Genomic DNA, 17,302 nt, shown 5'->3' on the forward strand with positions numbered 1-17,302 from the left:
CCAAACTTAGGGTCCACCTGACTCTAGGGGTTAGGTCTCAGAGGGGTCACAGCTGCCCCTCCCTATACCCCTTGCCAAATTTTGGGTCCACCCGACCCTAGGGGTTAGGTCTCAGAGGGGTCACCGCTGCCCCTCCCTATACCCCTATCAAAATTTAGGGTCCACTTGACCCTGGCGGTTAGGTCTCAGAGGGGTCCCAGCTGCCCCTCCCTATACCCCTATCTGAATTTAGGGTCCACCTGACCCTGGGGTAAGGTCCCAGTGGGGTCTGCTGTTCTACCCCTCCCTATACCCCTATCAATAGAGGCGCCTCATTCTTCCGTCCTCCACTCGCTTCCCCCTGGTCCCGGCCGGCCCCCTCGCGGGAGTCCGGAAGCGCGGTACTGAGGGATCCACTCTTGCTTTGGGGGTCCGAGCTGCCGGCCCCCGTCTCACTCACACCTCACTCGCTCGCCTCTTTACCCGCCACCGGCTGCTCTTACCACACCCGGTGCTCCTCTGCGTCGCTTTTCCCTCGCTGATTCCGGGTCCGGGGGTCACCAGCAATTCCCAAGGGTCCCACCAAGCAGGCGGCCGTCCTGCCGGGGGTCTTCAGTGGGCGTGGTGATCCTGGACGAGCCCCCAGCTGATAAAAACAGGGCCAGGAGACCTTCTTCTCCTGTTTAAAAAGCCTTTATTAGAATCAGCTTTGGGTGGGGGCCCGACGGGTCACGCGCACACCGCCAGCGCTCCCTAAAGCGACTCAGAGGAGGAGGAATACGGCTCTGCCTACGGGGTGCAATGTAGGCCATGCCTATGGAGTGCAATGTAGGCCGAGCTGGGTCTCCGTCCTCGCGGCTGATAAAAACAGGGCCAGGAGACCTTCTTCTCCTGTTTAAAAAGCCTTTATTAGGAATCAGCTTTGGGTGGGGGCCCGACGGGTCGCGCGCACACCGCCAGCGCTCCCTAAAGCGACTCAGAGGAGGAGGAATACAGCTCTGCCTATGGGGTGCAATGTAGGCCACGCCTACGGGGTGCAATGTAGGCTGAGCCGGGTCTCCGTCCTCGCGGGTACACCCGGAGTCCCCTTTTGGCTCGAAAGTCCAGGGGTGTCACCTCTAGCGAGTCTCTTTCCGGCCATGGCGAGGAAAGCGGAGTTGGAGGGTAGTGTCTCTTGATCCCGACCTTAAGGCATCGCTCTCAGTTTCTTTATTCAGTGTTCCAATGCTCCGTAGATCGGGTTTTCTGTCCGAGGTGGTGTTTTTCGGCAGCCGATTTGCATAACCCCCAATCGCCATTTCGGGAGGTCCTCCTTCCCCGCCGCCGCTTCGGGAAGTCTCCGGTCGCCATGTTGGAAATCCCCTAACTTCGGTTGTCGTGCCGGGGCATCCCCGACCCCGGGCGCGGCAGGACAGGAGCAACAAGGGAACAGCCCGGCACCGGGTCAGAACTGGAACGCACCGGGTCAGAACTGGAACGCCTGGAACAGAGGCTGAACAGAACACTTGCAAAACCTGGCAGCTCCGGCCACCAGGGCGCCCCCGGCCCCGGGCACTGCCGGACAGGAGTAGCGGGGGGGGGGGGGAACAGCTCGGCACGGGCTCAGAACCTGAACGCCTGGAACAGAGGCTGGAGAGAACTGGAGAGAACATTCGCGCAACATGGACTGCAGGTGGGCTTATTTATATCATCGGTTGCTAAATTCTTTTCATTGTTTCATGTGCTAATTCAATCAGTGATAACTGAAGAAAGTGGAGGAAAGGCTCCAACTAACGGCCTCAGCTCCCCCGTCCCCGATCCAAAATCCTTGTTCCTTGCATCGGGAAGTCTGTGCCAAGCAAATGGCAATGAAGCGCAGGAGAGCTACGGACTCCCTGGCCTCCCAGAATCTTCTCAGTACCCTTGCCTTAAGAGCAATGGCCATGCTGTCAAAGACCCTTTCTTAAACCCCTCTTTCCCAGTTCTTAATTCTCCAGTTCAAGTGAATGCCACAAAGGAGATTCCCAAGTTTTCCCTGAGTCCTTCCCTGGCCCTCAGAATGACCCTCAAGAGACACAAGATGGTGGAAGCCACATGGCTCGGCCCCCACCTTGTGCTTCTTCTTCCCACAATGCCTTTCACCTTGTTCCTTTCAACCCCTTCCCCTCCCCTGACCCCACCCCTACCCATGTCCCTCCTTCTCCTCTCCTCTCCCCAAACTCCAAACCTTCCCCAGGTAATCCCCCTTCCTTTCCACCGGCTCCACCTCCCATTCCCATTACTTCATCTGTTCCCATGATGTCACCTGTGAACAGCAACTCCCATTCCAATTCCTTCTCTGGCAGCTCTCATCCTCTTCCAGCTTCCAGTTCCCATGATGGCATGGGAACTGGAAGCCATGAGCCCAAAAAAACAGAACCCGGAACAGGAGACCATCCCCTTCGCTGCACCTGTTACCTATACCCGAACAAGAGGAACACCTAAGTGGCAACCTTTGGATTATCAGCATAAAAAGGAGCTTTGCAAGGCTCAGAAGCAGTTTGGGAGAAAAACTGAATATTTAAAAGGTCTTTTAAAGGCTACCTTTTCCTCAATCACACTAATTTCTGACGATATCAGGGATTTGTTTGCATGTCTCCTAACACAAACACGAATATCTGTTGTGGGAGAGGCCATGGAAGAGATAATTACGGGAACTCCTTCCTGAGCTCTTGCAAAGCCCTGACTGTGCCATTGATGCAGATAACAACATCTCAATGGAGCACTGGTGTGGTGAAGAGGATTGGTTACAAGCTAGAACGCAGGCTGAAAAAAATACCACAACCTGTGTTAGAACAGCTGAGCAAAGTTATGTGAATATTAAATAGCTTCCCACTGAGACTTTTATAGATTTTGTTGAAAGGCTCCAAGTCGAAGTGGAGAGGCAGGTTGAGAGTTGGCAACTACAGGAACAGATAATAATGGAGGTGGCCCAAGCAGATGCTAATGACATCTGCAAGAAGATCATCCTAAGCCTGCCCTTTGAGCCACCACCGACTCTTGACTTGATCATCGAAGCCTGCACAAAGAGAGCCATCATCCCAGAGCCTCGAGGAAAAGGAGACAGAATGGAGAAAGCTGCTGCTACTCCAAAAATACAACAACAGCCTTTTCGGTATTTTAACTGTGGGCAAGAGGGATACACAGGAAAAGTTTGCCCGAAGGGGCAGCTTCTGCAAAATAAACCAATAAGTTCTCAGGGGGGAGGGGGACAACTGTTTCCAAAAAACTGGACGGGAAGCATGGGTCTGCTTCGCGTGTAGACAAAAATGAAGCAGGTCAGAATGGGGACCCAGAGAAGGTTTGGAAGCCACAAGCTCCCTTTAAGCTAGTCATGACACAAAACAGATTCTTTAATACAGATGGACTGGCAGGCTCTGTCAGTCGACCTACTTGACAAGGACTTATTTGCTGGACTGTGTCGCTCTATTAGGAACGGCAAGAAGAACGACACAGACTCTCTTGGGAGTCGATCAGGAAAATTTCTCTCGGTTTATTACCTCAGGTCTTTTTTATAGACCGATATGTGAAAAGTACAGAAAAAAAAACTCTTATTGGTTAGCAAACTAACACATCACCATCATTGGTCAGTGGGGTACACCACCCCTTGACCTTCTCTTGCAAGAAAACAAGGAACAGACAAACAGCACCTGCAAGGCTGTTCTCTGTCTCTGAGGATTGTTTTAATTCCTCCCCATGATTTCCCAGGCCACTTTCTCAGGCAAGACTGAGAAAGCTATATGGCCTGTAATTTCCACAGGCACCGTGCTCTCTGTTTCACAGTTAGCATCCACAATTCCTCCTTTTTGTTCTAAAATAAAAAAGCAGTGTTTGTAATCTCCTGCTGGGCCCTTGCAGGAAAGAGAACAAACACAGCATAAGAGGTCTCCTTCAACAGAACTTGGAATGGATACTGATTTAGAATGTTTTGGCTTATGTTCTTGATGTTTAAGGATTGTTTTCTTTGCAAGGACTTGATGGTTGACTCTAATACAACTAGTTCAGTGAACTAACACACACACAGCAAATAAAACATCGTTAGTCTGCTTAAACTGACAGTCTAACTTGTCAACAGGGAAGTTTAAAAGAATACCAAAGTGACAAATTTACCTTAAGAACACTCATATCTAGACTCAGTGAAACTCTACAATCTATAAATTTTTTACAGATCAGTTAACAATGCAATTCACGATGCTTTGATCCCCTCTTTTTTTTTTTTTTTACCATTGGATTTTCCCCTCAAATATGATTGAGGGACTTGTAGAGTTCACATGGCTGTGGTCAAAAGCTTCCCGACTCTCTGCATTCAGTGAAGTAACCAGGGAAGCTATCTGCAGTGTAGAGATGGTTGTTTTGTTAGGTTCAGGCAGCTGTTGTTGTTTGTCGGGTTTTGCAGTTGTGTTGCTGAGTGGTTTGAAGCTTGCATGTTTGACGTAAAGCTGACTCTGTTGTAAAGTTGTTGGTGTTGCTGCTCGCTGAAGCTCTTGCTCAGCTGCTGTTTCCAGCGATGGTTGCCCTGGCAACAATGTTGCAGTAGCTGGTCTGGGCAGCAGCTTTGCTTGTGGACCCGTTTGCCCCCCTGCGCCGGGCTGGGCACGGAGGGGAGAGTCCACGCCCGCCTCTGCCGTGGTGGGCAGTGCCACTGCCATCAGGGGGCTGTGCAGAGGTGGTGTGGAGGCCGGAGGGGACACCCCTAATGAGGGTAGCAGCGATGGGTGTCCTGGCGACGTTCACACATGTGCGGGTTCCACGGCTGGACGCGGGGGGGGCTGAAAGCTTGTCCCCCCCACCACGCCGACGGGTCCTGCAGATGGACACAGGGGGGCTGCTCCTCCCGCCGCGCTGGCAGGCTGCAGCGGGGGTGTCCGTGCTGTCCCTTGTGGCACAGGAGAAAGAAATGCAGAGGGCGCGGGGCGGCTGAAAAACACCATTGGCAACGAAGGGCCCCCCGCGGCCACTCACAGCAATGCTCACAGCGTTGATGTCAGTGGCCACGGGGTGGTGAAGGCACCGCGGAGGGCGCAGGTGGGGACGGGCGGTCTCTGTTCTCCTGCCGCCTCTCTGTTGGTGAGGCATGTGCGCCCAGCTCCGCAGGTGATGGGTTCTCAGTCTCACCCCCCAGTCTCTCATGGTGTACAAAAGAGGCACCCCTGGCATCCAAGACTGTTGCTGTATTTTATATATTGGTAAAGGTCTGCCTGCACAAACCAGCCTCTGGGATAAGTCGCAATATTAAAGGCTAAAATCCTTGAAACTTGCCTGCAGAAGAGAGAGTAAAGCAAAACAATATCCTTGTGTGTAGGGGAAAATATGTAAACTGTGTGTGTTAGCCAATAGTAGCTTGCTCTGCCCGCAGACCCTGTAGAACCCTCTAAAAGGTGTGCTAAAGATAGAAATAAACGGCGTTCATGATTACTTCTGTGAAGACTGGTGAATTGCTCGGGGGTCTTTCAACAGAAGACTTCCATCCCAGCCTCACTGTCCCCAGACTGGCACCACTCCAACGCTTTAAAGAGTGCACCCCAGGTGGCTGCCAGGCTGCACACGCTGGTATACCTTTCAGTTAACTCAGACCATAAGCGGTCTCCCACTGACAGCCAAATGTCGAGATCAAAGGCATTATCAAGGGTCACAGTAAAACCTTGCGCTTTTACCCACTGGAACAAAGTGCGCATAGCATCTTCAGAAATATCGAGTCTCATGCGTGGCAAGGCATCCTGCCATGCAGAGAAGACAAGCTGATCATTAGTTGAAATGCGGTTCTTCATTATGAGAACCATCTATCTTGATGGCCCACGAATGCAGTGATGCAGACGCAGTGGCTTAACACGGGACTTTAAGCTCTAGCTTCGTCAAGATAAGCCATTCCAAGCCCGCTCACTGGCAGGGCTTTACTATCCCGTTGGTCTAAAAACCAGCTCCCTCCAGGAGAGCCCAGGAGATTCTCACTTACCCCTCTGTGAGGGAAGCGACTGGTTTGTTGTCCACTGGTTGCACTGAACCTCGGGGGTCACTAGATGCACATCACGTTGGCAGTCACCAGATGTTGCTCTATTAGGAACGGCGAGAAGAATGACACAGACTCTCTTGGGAGTCGATCAGGAGAATTTCTCCCAGTTTATTACCTCAGGTCTTTTTTTATAGACCGATATGTGAAAAGTACAGAAAAGAAATTCTTATTGGCTAGTAAACTAACACATCACCATCATTGGTCAGTGGGGTACACCACCCCTCAACCTTCTCTTGCAAGAAAACAAGGAACAGACAAACAGCACCTGCAAGGCTGTTCTCTGTCTCTGAGGATTGTTTTAATTCCTCCCCATGATTTCCCAGGCCACTTTCTCAGGCAAGACTAAGAAAGCTATGTGGCCTGCAATTTCCACAGGCACCGTGCTCTCTGTTTCACAGTTAGCATCCACAGGACTGGACTGTAAGTATGTCATTATCAAGAACACCAAACACACACCCCAGGAGACTGAAATCTCTCCAGCAATCATAATATCAGAGTCGGAGGCACTCATTCTCATGGCGTGTTGTGTCCACCCACCCTTCTTTATGCCACAGGGCCAAATCATTGCCCAGACGATTCCGATGCCAAATGAAATGCATGTGGATGATTCTTCACCAGGTGTCTACTGGGCAGAAGTCATTGGAGAAGACAAGCCTTAGATGGGCTGTGGACTCTGGTAAGGTGAAGATTATCTTCACCTTGAGGGAGTGGTGGACACAGGGGCAGATGTGACAATAATCGCAACCACCAGATGGTCGTCACATTGGGAATTGCAACCCATGATAGGTAAAGTACAGGGCATTGGGGGTGCCCAATTTGCCAAACAATCTAAGAGCATCATCCAAACTGAAAGGCCAGATGGGCAATTGGCCAGCTTTACACCCATTCGTTTTAGACTATAAAGTTACCCTGTGGGGGAGAGATGCCATGTCCCAGTGGGAAGTGAAAACTGAAATCCCAAAAACCCTACGGGATTTTTCATAGCGGCTGCTGGTGAGCGCCCTGCCCAGAAGCTGAACTGGAAAACAGAACACCCAGTTTGGGTAGATCAGTGGCCGTTGAATAAACAAAAATTGAAGGCGCTCAATGAATTGGTAGAAGAGCAGTTAGCAAAAGGCAACATTGTGCCAACCACCAGCCCTTGGAATTCCTTAGTCTTTGTTACCAAAAAGCTGGGAAAGGACAAGTGGTGACTCCTCCAGGACCTTAGAGAAATTAACAAAGTCATTGAAGACAGAAATTCAACCAGGAATGTCCTCTCCATTGATGCTCCCCCAAAATTGGAATTTCACTGTTTTTGATATAAAAGACGGTTTCTTCCAGATTCCCCTTGACCCTGCTGATTCCCCATAGTTTGCCTTCTCAGTTCCCTCCATCAATCAAGAAGCGCCAATGAAGCACCACCATTGGTGTACCTTGCTGCAAGGCATGAAAAACAGTCCCAGTATCTGCCAGTGATATGTTGCTTCATTGCTGTCCCCAGTGCGTGCCAAAGCAAGAGAAACCATCATCCTGCACTATATGGTTGATGTGCTCACCAATGATGATATACTACAGCACACACTTCACCTAGTTGTCAATGTTTTGATTGCTGCAAGATTTGAACTCCAAAAGGACAAAGTTCAATGGGTGCCCCCCTGGAGGTATCTGGGGCTCCAAATTAGCAAGAGGACCATTACTCCTCAAAAACTGATGATCAGAAACAACCCTAAAATCTTAGCTGATCTCCACCAGCTGTGTGGGTCCTTAAATTGGGTCAGACCCCGGCTGGGCTTAACAACAGAAGACCTAGCCTCGCTTTTCAATTTATTGAAAGGGGGAGAGGAGCTGATTTATCCTAGGGTCCTAACCCAAGAGGCCAGGCTAGCTCTGGAGAAAGCTCAAGAGCCAATGGCAACAAAGCAAGCTCATTGCTGCCTGCCAGACTTGCCATTGAAGTTTATTGTTTTGGGAAGACTGCCACACCTCCATGGCTTGATTTTCCAGTGGGATCAAGGTCAGAAGGATCCACTCTTGATCATAGAGTGGGTATTCCTCAGTCACCAGCAGCCCAAAAGTATCACCAGGTGTAAGAGACGGTCCGAAGATTCCCTCATCTGTCTCACAACCCTCTCAAGGACAGAGACTGAGACCCTGAGTATCACAAGGGACTTGGTTTGGGGATTTGGGCCTAGCTGAGATGGATGTTTGCTAAGTGATTGTTTGCAGGTAGTTGCACGGCACACTGCCCTCATTCCTGCTGGTGAGCAGAGGCTTGTGCATGGTAACCTGTGCAATGGGTTTTCCACAACACCTTGCCCTCGTTCCTGCTGGTGAGCAAAGACTAGCAAGACATGGATCACTCTGTACCCTACACCTGCCCCCCGCACAATGGAATTCATCACAATGATCATCAGTCTCATCTGTTTTTGGCCCTGCGCCCCTCGCTTTGCAAAAGACTATAAAATAATACCCCAAACTTACCTTCCTTTGTGATCTCCCCAACAGACAGAAGACTCTGTGTCATTGGACGGCTGAGTGGACTTGGATGTTGGTAGCTATAATCCCCTTACTCTCTTTTTCTTATGCTTTGCTTTTTCCTCTTTTCTCTCTATCACTTTATTAGTGCTGATGAGCACTCAATAAAGTGTGTTTTGCTGTTTAAGTCCTTGGTTTGCTGATAATCTTTTGTAGTCTAAGACCGACTAAAAGAACCACATAACGAATCCCACTTTGCAGATCATGACACCAGGCCACAAGAGTTAATGGCTCAGTTGATCCGGAAGGCCAGGGCAAGAATGCGAGAACTGGAGGGGTGTGACTTCACATGCATCCATCTACCACTTACCCTAACATCAGGTAAGCTGACAAAAGTGGTTCTGGAGCAGTTACTTAGGGAAAATGAGACACTCCAATTTGCTCTAGATAGCTACCCAGGACAAATTTCAATTCATAATCCTGGACACAAATTATTTAATTCGACAACCAAATTAGTCCCCAACGAAAAACAAAGTCGGAGGCCAATCAATGTTATGAGAGTTTTCACAGATGCATCTGGAGCATCCCACAAGTCAGTGATGACTTGGAAGGATCCTCAGACTCAGAAATGGGAGACAGATGTAAAAGAAGTTGAGGGCTCCCCTCAAATTATTGAGTTAGATGCAGAGCCTTTGAGAGGTTTTCTGAACCTTTTAATCTAGTCACTGATTTGGCCTATGTTGCAGGAGTAGTATCTAGAGCTGAAAATGCTCTTTTAAAGGAGGTCTCTAATCCTAGCCTGTTTAAGTTACTCTCAAAATTAGTTTATCTTGTTTCCCACAGAGAGCAACCTTTCTGTGTGATGCATGTGAAGTCACACACTGACCTTCCAGGTTTCATTGCAGAGAGGAACAGAAGAGCAGATGTCCTGGCTGCCCCAGCTGAGATGGTTAACCTGCCAGACATCTTTCAGCAGGCAAAGCTGAGCCATCAACAATTCCATCAGAATCTGCCTGGCCTGGTACTCTAATTCCATCTAAAGCGGGACCAGGCCAAAGCCATCGTAGCTACATGGCCCAGTTGCCAAAGGTATGCAGTACAAACTGTAAGTGCTGGTGTAAATCCAAGAGGCCTCAATAGCTGCGAAGTTAGGCAGATGGACATGACTCACGTGCCGCAATTCAGCAGGCTGAGGTATGTTCACGTTTCAGTGGATACTTTCTCCAGAGCAGTCTATGCTTCTGCCCATACAGGGGAGAGGACCACAGATGCACAAAAACACCTAGTGCAGGCCTTTTCTGTGTTGGGGATCCCTAAAGAGATTAAAACAGATAATGGTCCCACATATACCTTGAAAGCCTTCCAGGAGTTCCTGCAGAAATGGGGAGTAAACCATAAAATAGGCATCCCTTACTCCCCCACAGGTCAAGCCATCATTCAGCGAAGTGATCAGTTGCTCAAGAGAGTCCTAGACCAGCAGCAGAGCAATACCACCAGTGATCCACCACAGATTAAACTCTGCAAAGCATTGTTTACCATAAATTTTCTAAACTGTTCATTTGAACACCTTAACCCACCTGTTGTTCAGCATTTCAGTAGTAACACACAGCTGAAATTGAGAGAACACCTCTCAGTTTTCATAAAGAGTCTGGAGACAGCAAAAGTAGAGGGCCCATTTGAGTCAATCACTTGGGGTCAGGGATACGCTTGCGTGTCCATGCCCTCTGGGTTGAGATGGGTCCCTCAGAAGTGGGTGAAACCACACATCCCCAAGCCCGTATCACAATCAGGTCAGTCCACCAAAGATGGAACTGTGGCTTCCCTCCAGAGGCACCAGCACCAAGGAACTGGAAAACCCGAGCCCCTAATTGATTGTGTCAGATTATCCCTGACTGTTCTTTTTCCCAACGATATGTCAGAAGTTTTTAGTTAATGTTTACCATGATGAAGTCAATCATGTAGAAGTATCCACACATGTTGCAGTGTGTTTCTTGTTAATGGTATGTTCTGTTGTTACCTAAGTTGATGGTTTGGTCCAAATGAGACCCTTCCACCCCATGTTGTCAATCTACCCTCAGTCTCCTGTCAATCTGTCGTAGGCCCACCACATGCTTGGAATTCCACTTCGGAAATCCCCTAAACTTCAACACTTGATTAGTCCATGTGACCCAACCTTCCCCCCCTACCTCCCTCATTGGATGATGATTTTGTGAACCCTGCCTTTTACCCTCCCCAGGATATCTCTGATTAGCTGATGCTTTGTACCCTCCCTTTGAACCGCCTCCCTATTTCAGCTGTTGCAAACTCACATTTTCTGTCTTTTGCCCCCAAGATTCCCCAGAGCAATAAATCCTTTGTTATCCCATGCAAAAGATCTCCCTCTTGTCTTTGTCTCCTCAGAGCACAGACTGACAGCCAAAAAGCCATAGAGCGAATAGTCTAGTTGCACCTCGGGTCATCCTGCTCCTGGGGTGTGACCCACTCCTGTTGCAGGCCGAAGTGATAGAGCCAGATAAGCTCCAGCAAGATGTGATATCTTGTCCTGGGCGATTCATGCACAATAAATCCTGGACCACATTCAGCAAGATTGAGCCTCCTTTGTCGAAATACCCATGTTCATGCTGAATATGTTATAGGATCCCATGCCCACCCTGCACTGTGGTCTTTGTAGGCCGGCCACATCTCTATGGGGACAAGAATGAAGGGGTTAATATAATATTTACAGCAGAGTGATGCCCAGTGTGTTTTGGCCTGTGAAGTCCAGGCTAAATGTCTGAAAAAGCCAGGGCCTTGAAAGTTTTGAACGCTGTTTAAAATACAGCCAAAAAACTTACAAGATGAAATTGGCAGTCTCCCCGCCAGCCCAGGAGAGATTGATTTCCAAATAATAGGGATCTTTTCCCCACCACCAGAAACACCAGGAAGACTCACAAGGGTAAGTAGGTCAGAGGCATGGGTCCGGGCCCTCTGCAGTGCAGCAGACAGCGGCGGGGAGGCTTTGTTAGAAGTGGCCGGTGGAGCATGTGCCTGGGGCCAGGGGGCAGAGGCGGCCGAGCAGAGAGCATGCTGTGCGGCCGCCAGCCCTGAGAAAGCACAGGCTGCGGCGTGCCCCAGCCACTGCCATGCCTTCTCACGTGTTGCTCACGGCCGGTGTGGGGCCAGCCAGGGCGCTGTGTGTACCCACGGGGGAGTGAGGCCACAGTCAGGACTGGAGCAGCATGAGATCGTGCACTCATGCGGCGTGGCCAGGCTGGCGGCAGAGCAGTGCAGCTGGTCCCGACCTGCGCCCAGAGCGGGGCCTCAGGGCGGCAGCACCAGCGGAGAAACACCCACCATGCGCCAGCCGAACAGCACAGAGCATCGGGAGGGGAGCCCTCCCGGGTGCCTGAAGCTAAAGGAGCCACTGGGTCCTACAAACAAAAAACACCCTTCCATGAGGCTGAAGCTGAAGGAACGTGGATCCCAGAGGGCAGGGTAACCCTTTCAGTGCAGGCCATTTTCTTTTCTGTGGTGGAAAAAGATTATGCTGAAAGCTGTTTTAACATCAAAAAATGGGCTCGCAGCTTTCTACACGTCATAAGGAGTTATGAACAAAAAATTCCACACATGTAAAAATTTCAAAAAAGTAAGTTGGAACAGTTTGTTCTGTGGCTGTCCCAGCACTATTCATAGCTTGATTCTCTAGAAATATATTTGGTTGCTGCCTGGGGTAAAATTGGAAACTTATTAACTCTTAAAGTAGAAGAGGGAGACAAATTGCTTCAGAATTTCTCCTGGTTTTTTTTTTGGTTTTTTTTTTAATTTGAAAAGAGTTGGTTAACAGAGAAATAAAAGTAATAGAGAAACAGCCACTGCAGTCCTTACCGGATTCCCCTAACCCTTTTCCCAAACCCCCTGCTCCTCAGCTGAAAGAGAAACCTGGGATAACCCAAGGAAAACAGGAAACGCAGCTTGACAATGCCGTTCCTGTTCCCATGTGTCTCCTTCAGCCACCCAGTTCTGACGGTTATGTCAAAAACAAGGGTCTGGACTCTTCTGGATGTTAAAAGAAGTAGCCAAACCTTTATTCGATGACAAAAATACCAACAGGAGTAGGAAGACAGGCTAGCCTGAATCCCTGCAACTCACAACCCGATGAGGAAGGAGAGCCCCGAACACAGCTATGCACAAGATTATATACTGCTTGATCCCCAGGGGAGGGTACAACTCAGGGTCCAATGAGGGATCAGGGGAGGAGGAGTTAGGGGAGGTGGTTACACTACTGGGAACCAATAGGGACATGTCATGGGCGGGACAGCAACTAGGGAACCAATCACGAACCGAACTAGGGGTGAGGAGCATGGAAGGTTCTGGAAGAAAGGGTCGGGTTTACAATGATGGATAGGGGATTAGGGCAGGCCGGAGTGATGGGCAGGGAAGGTTCGAGAATAAGGGGAGTGGTCTACATAATTGACATCTGGGGTCAAAACCAACACAGGTAATAGGGGAGAACAAGAACATACCAACAGACTAACAATTAAATCATAACACTAAACATACTTATAACAATTCCCCCCTCTTAAACTTTGATCGGGCTTAAGTCCAAATCTTATAAACAGTCCTCAAAGCAGTCTTCACTAACTTAAGCCCGCATCAAAAGCACTTAATGTGCTTCTTGTCCTAACTTCAGACTTCCTCTTCATACTCTTGATAGATTTTTCAAAGCTTCTGGAAGTTTCTGTAGAGGGTCACTGCCAATTCAGGTCCATGATCTTTGTCTGAGTTTTCAGTCTTTATCTGGTAAATGTTCTCATTTAATTCTTGTTTCAAACTCAGTTCCAGGGATTTTTGTACCGTTTTCATGATGGTCCGGATTATACATGGGATTAGACAAGGGAGGAAAGAGACACCGGTTAATATACAGCCTATGACAATTAACAGCTTTTTCCACCACTCTCCATTAAAAAGATTATTCCACCAACTGGTCTTGGCTAATGAGGACCACTTTTGAACTGGGACATGTGCTAGTTTTCGGATGTTAGTACTTATGTTCTTGATTACCTCACTGTGGTCGTCTATCTCAACGCAACACTCGGAGGAGTTGAACTTCCCACACACGTCTCCCTCTTCTGCCAGTAGGTAGTCCAGGGCTAACCGGTTTTGATAGATCATGGTCCTCATTTGTCGGGCTTGTGCAGACAGCAAATCAAGGGCTAGGCTGGACTGATTAGAGATAATCTCTACCACTGCTTGTAACTGTATCAGTCTGTTTAGCATATATATTGGGGTTCTGTATCCCCATGATCCGTCTTGCGCCCAGGTAGCCGGGCCATAGGTTGCTATAATTCGTTCCGGTGGCCACTCATCGTCTCCCCATTTTTGGGTTCCCCCAATTAACACCTCTCTCCTTTTTCTTTTCAGTTCATCATACAATGGAACCCCCAAATGCCTATCCTCTAATCGGGGAAGAAGGAAAAAGGAAGGTTTAATAATTCCAAGTGTGCAGCTTCCCGCCCAGTCTTTAGGCAGCATAACATAAGCTGACCTCCCACAAATCCAATAAAAATTAATTGGAGCCCTCCAGAAGCCCAGGGGTTCTATGGTGTCCACTCCAATATGGTGCCAAAATTTGGCTAACCTTTTGTCCCCCCGTAGTGGATTTGGGTTTGGATCCATAGTTGCACACTCATATAATTTTTCCCTTTCCACATAAGAGCATCTCGGTTCTTTCTCCTTAGCCCAGTACAAATGAGGAGCTCGAGGAATCCACCATTTATGCATGTCATTTGTTACAAAATATCTTTTACATGGCAACTCACCCACATAGAACTTAAACCGGGGTCCTTTTCTCCAAATGCATTCTTCTCCAATGACATCAGACCGTAGACTCCATACTTGTCTGACGGTATCCTATTCAGTAGGTTATAAGGGTTGGCTACCACTAGATATCAAGTGATGGTCTGTCTGTTAACCTCCCTCAAATCTTGCACTAGCTGGTAAGTACCATCTAATTTTTTTTACTGGCAAAATGGGAGTATTATGGGGGGACATGCATGGTTCTAGTATCCCTCCCTCAATCAACTCACTAATGATGCCATTCAGCCCTTGTCTCCCTTCTACCGATATGGGATACTGTCGTATTCGAATAGGAGGTATTCTAGGCTTCATTTTTACCTCTATTGGAGGAATATCCAACAACCCATGCTGCCCTTTTTCTGCCCATACTCTTTGATCGATTTTACTTTCATCTTCCTCTCTTAACAACATCTTGGCTACCATCTGCCCCTCTGTTGGTATTACCCCTATTTGTAATTGCACTTGTACGTCTCGGCCCAATAGATTGCACTTTATGTCCGGGATGTGTAGCAGATCCACACACCCTTCCCGGAAACCCCCCTTAACTGTTACCCCTTCTATAATAAAAACCTCAAAAGGATTATTTTCAGCACCATTTACTTTGCAAGTCCTCTCACTTAAACCATATCCTTCTGGAACCTTGTAGACACCGTACCTATCCGCCCCTGTATCAACTAAAAATTCATATTCTTCGCTCTGAGGGCCTACTTCCAATTTTACCAGGGGTTCTTTTCAATGTTTCATGCCATCCCTCAGAGCATAGAACCCCTGACACCCTAATCATCACCTCTTAATATTTTCTCTAGAGTATCCTGTTCCTTGGCTATATGCTCATCTTGTTGCCTTTTCTTACAGAACCTTTTAACATGTCCTTTCCCATTACAGTAATAGCATATTAATTCTGACCTCTGTATCTTTTTCTCTTCTCCATCCTTCCTTTTCCTCCTCCCACCTCTTGAATTCTCTCTTGTCATCCTTTTTGACTCCTCCTCTTTCTCCCCCCATGCTCTCTTTGGCCACTGCTATCATTATTTTTGCTTTTGCTTTCTCCTCTTCCTTCCTCAGATAAACTTTTTGTGCTTCCCTCAGCAGTTCATTCAACCCCTTCTCCTGCCAATCATCCAATTTTTCTAATTTTCTTCTTATATCCACCCACACCTTGGTCATGAATTGTATTTTTACTAGCACCTGTCCCTCCAGGCTTTCTGGATCAACACTTGAGTATAACTGAAAGTTTCTTCTCAACCTCTCCAACCACACACTAGGTGTCTCTTCCTTCTCCTGATGACTATCAAAAGCCAGCTTGGCGTTATTCGCTCTCGGTACTGCCTCCCTTATACCTCTAATCATTAATGTTCTGTAATCTCTCATATTCCCTCTTCCCTCTTCCTCATTAGGATTCCACCCAGGATCTCGATTTGGAACCTTCTCCTCCCCTCTGGGGCCAATCCGATTTTCCCTCTCCCATATCCTCATTGCAGCGGCTCTAATCAACTGATTTTCCTCTGGGGAAAACAGGATATTCAATATTGAATTCAATTCTTCCCAGGTGTACACACTCGGGCCTAGGAATTGATCTAACTGATTAGAGATTCCAATTGGATCTTCCAATAAGGTTTTTATCTCTTTTTTAAAGTTCCGCACCTCCGAGGCGGTCAGAGGAGCATTCACAAACCCTATACCCCCTCTGGCACCTCCCATGGGTACTTCCCGCAATGGGAACAATTTTTCTGCTATTCCACTTTTGTCTTCATTTCTTTTTGTTTGGAATCTGGTAATTATATCTATGTCCCCCTTCATCCCAACTCTGTTTATCAGAGATCGGAAGGGATACAGGGACGTTCAGGTTAGTTGAGGGAGAATCAGTCAATTGGGCGCTTTGAGATCCTGCGGGAACTGCAAGGATGTTAGGAGGAGGCCTTGGTGGAGGAGTTGAGGTTGAAATCTCCACTGGTAACCCCAAAGAGGGTGTCAGTGTCATAGGGGAAACAACCGGGAAATTAGAGGTTCTGTAAGAAGAGGTAGTGGGTTCTAATATTGGGTATGAAGATACAGACAAGGGGACCAGGGAAGCTTGAGGTAGCATAGGGTAAGATGTTAATGGCAGAGGAGGAGGATGATGCACCATAGGTGGAGTTGGGGGAAGAGGTGGTGGGAGGTTTTCTAAAGGGTCCCATTTCTTCTCCAGTTTCTCTCCTTTTTCAGACTCCTTAGTTACCTTATATACTTTAACTCCTTCTTCTCTCTTATCATCATGAAGCCAACAGCTAGCATACTTTACTTCCTCGTCATTTGATGTCTCCTTTAAACTTACATGTTTATTCAAGGCTAGACACAACCATTTCTCTCCCGACCCGTACCAGGGCCAAAACACCGGGCCCTCAGAAATGCTCTCCTTTGACCATATTTCCGTACAATACCTTATCATTTTTACCTTATCTAATTCCTTTTGCCTTTCCTCCTTCTCCCACTTACTCAACATTTTTCCCAGTGGGCTATTCGGAGGTATTTCTCTTGGCATCTTTTCTTCCCTGTTTTTCTTATTGCCACTCTTCCCTGCACATTGCCTCATTTTGCCTTTCTATTTGCTCCAAGTAATGTAAATCGATATGTATTTATTTCAAACAAAAACGAGATAACACACCCGTGACCTCACACTTTAATAACCAGAATCAAAAATACCTACGAAGTGTTATCAATGTATTAGAGTAGAAACAAAATGACAGACAATTGAAAATAATAATAATTAAATGTAAATACGATCTCTGAATATAATCGTGTAGAAACAAAATGGCGGACAATTGAAAACAATAATTAAATATAAATGTAATCCAGTAAAAACAAAATGGCGGACAATTGGAAACAATAACTAAATATAAATACAATCAAGTAAAAACAAAATGGCAGACAATTGAAAGTAATCGGGTAAAAACAAAATGGCAGACAATTGAAAACAATAATTAAATATAAATGTAATCTAGTAAAAACAAAATGGCGGACAAT

The 17,302-nt window shown here is 47.6% G+C and overlaps 1 protein-coding gene across 1 annotated transcript in view; it reads right to left on the reverse strand.

Moving 5' to 3' along the window:
- Window positions 1-12,502: 12,502 nt before the first annotated feature.
- The window catches only part of LOC107199217 (endogenous retrovirus group 3 member 1 Env polyprotein-like), a 6,854-nt gene continuing 2,054 nt past the window's right edge, over window positions 12,503-17,302 (reverse strand). The window contains exon 2 of the mRNA XM_033511714.1: window positions 12,503-14,353. Coding sequence (XP_033367605.1) covers window positions 13,163-14,224 — 1,062 coding nt within the window. The 5' untranslated portion in view covers window positions 14,225-14,353 and the 3' untranslated portion in view covers window positions 12,503-13,162. The remainder of the gene's footprint in view (window positions 14,354-17,302) is intronic.

The sequence above is a fragment of the Parus major genome, unplaced genomic scaffold, assembly GCF_001522545.3.
Source record: "Parus major isolate Abel unplaced genomic scaffold, Parus_major1.1 Scaffold502, whole genome shotgun sequence".
Lineage (NCBI taxonomy): Eukaryota > Metazoa > Chordata > Aves > Passeriformes > Paridae > Parus > Parus major.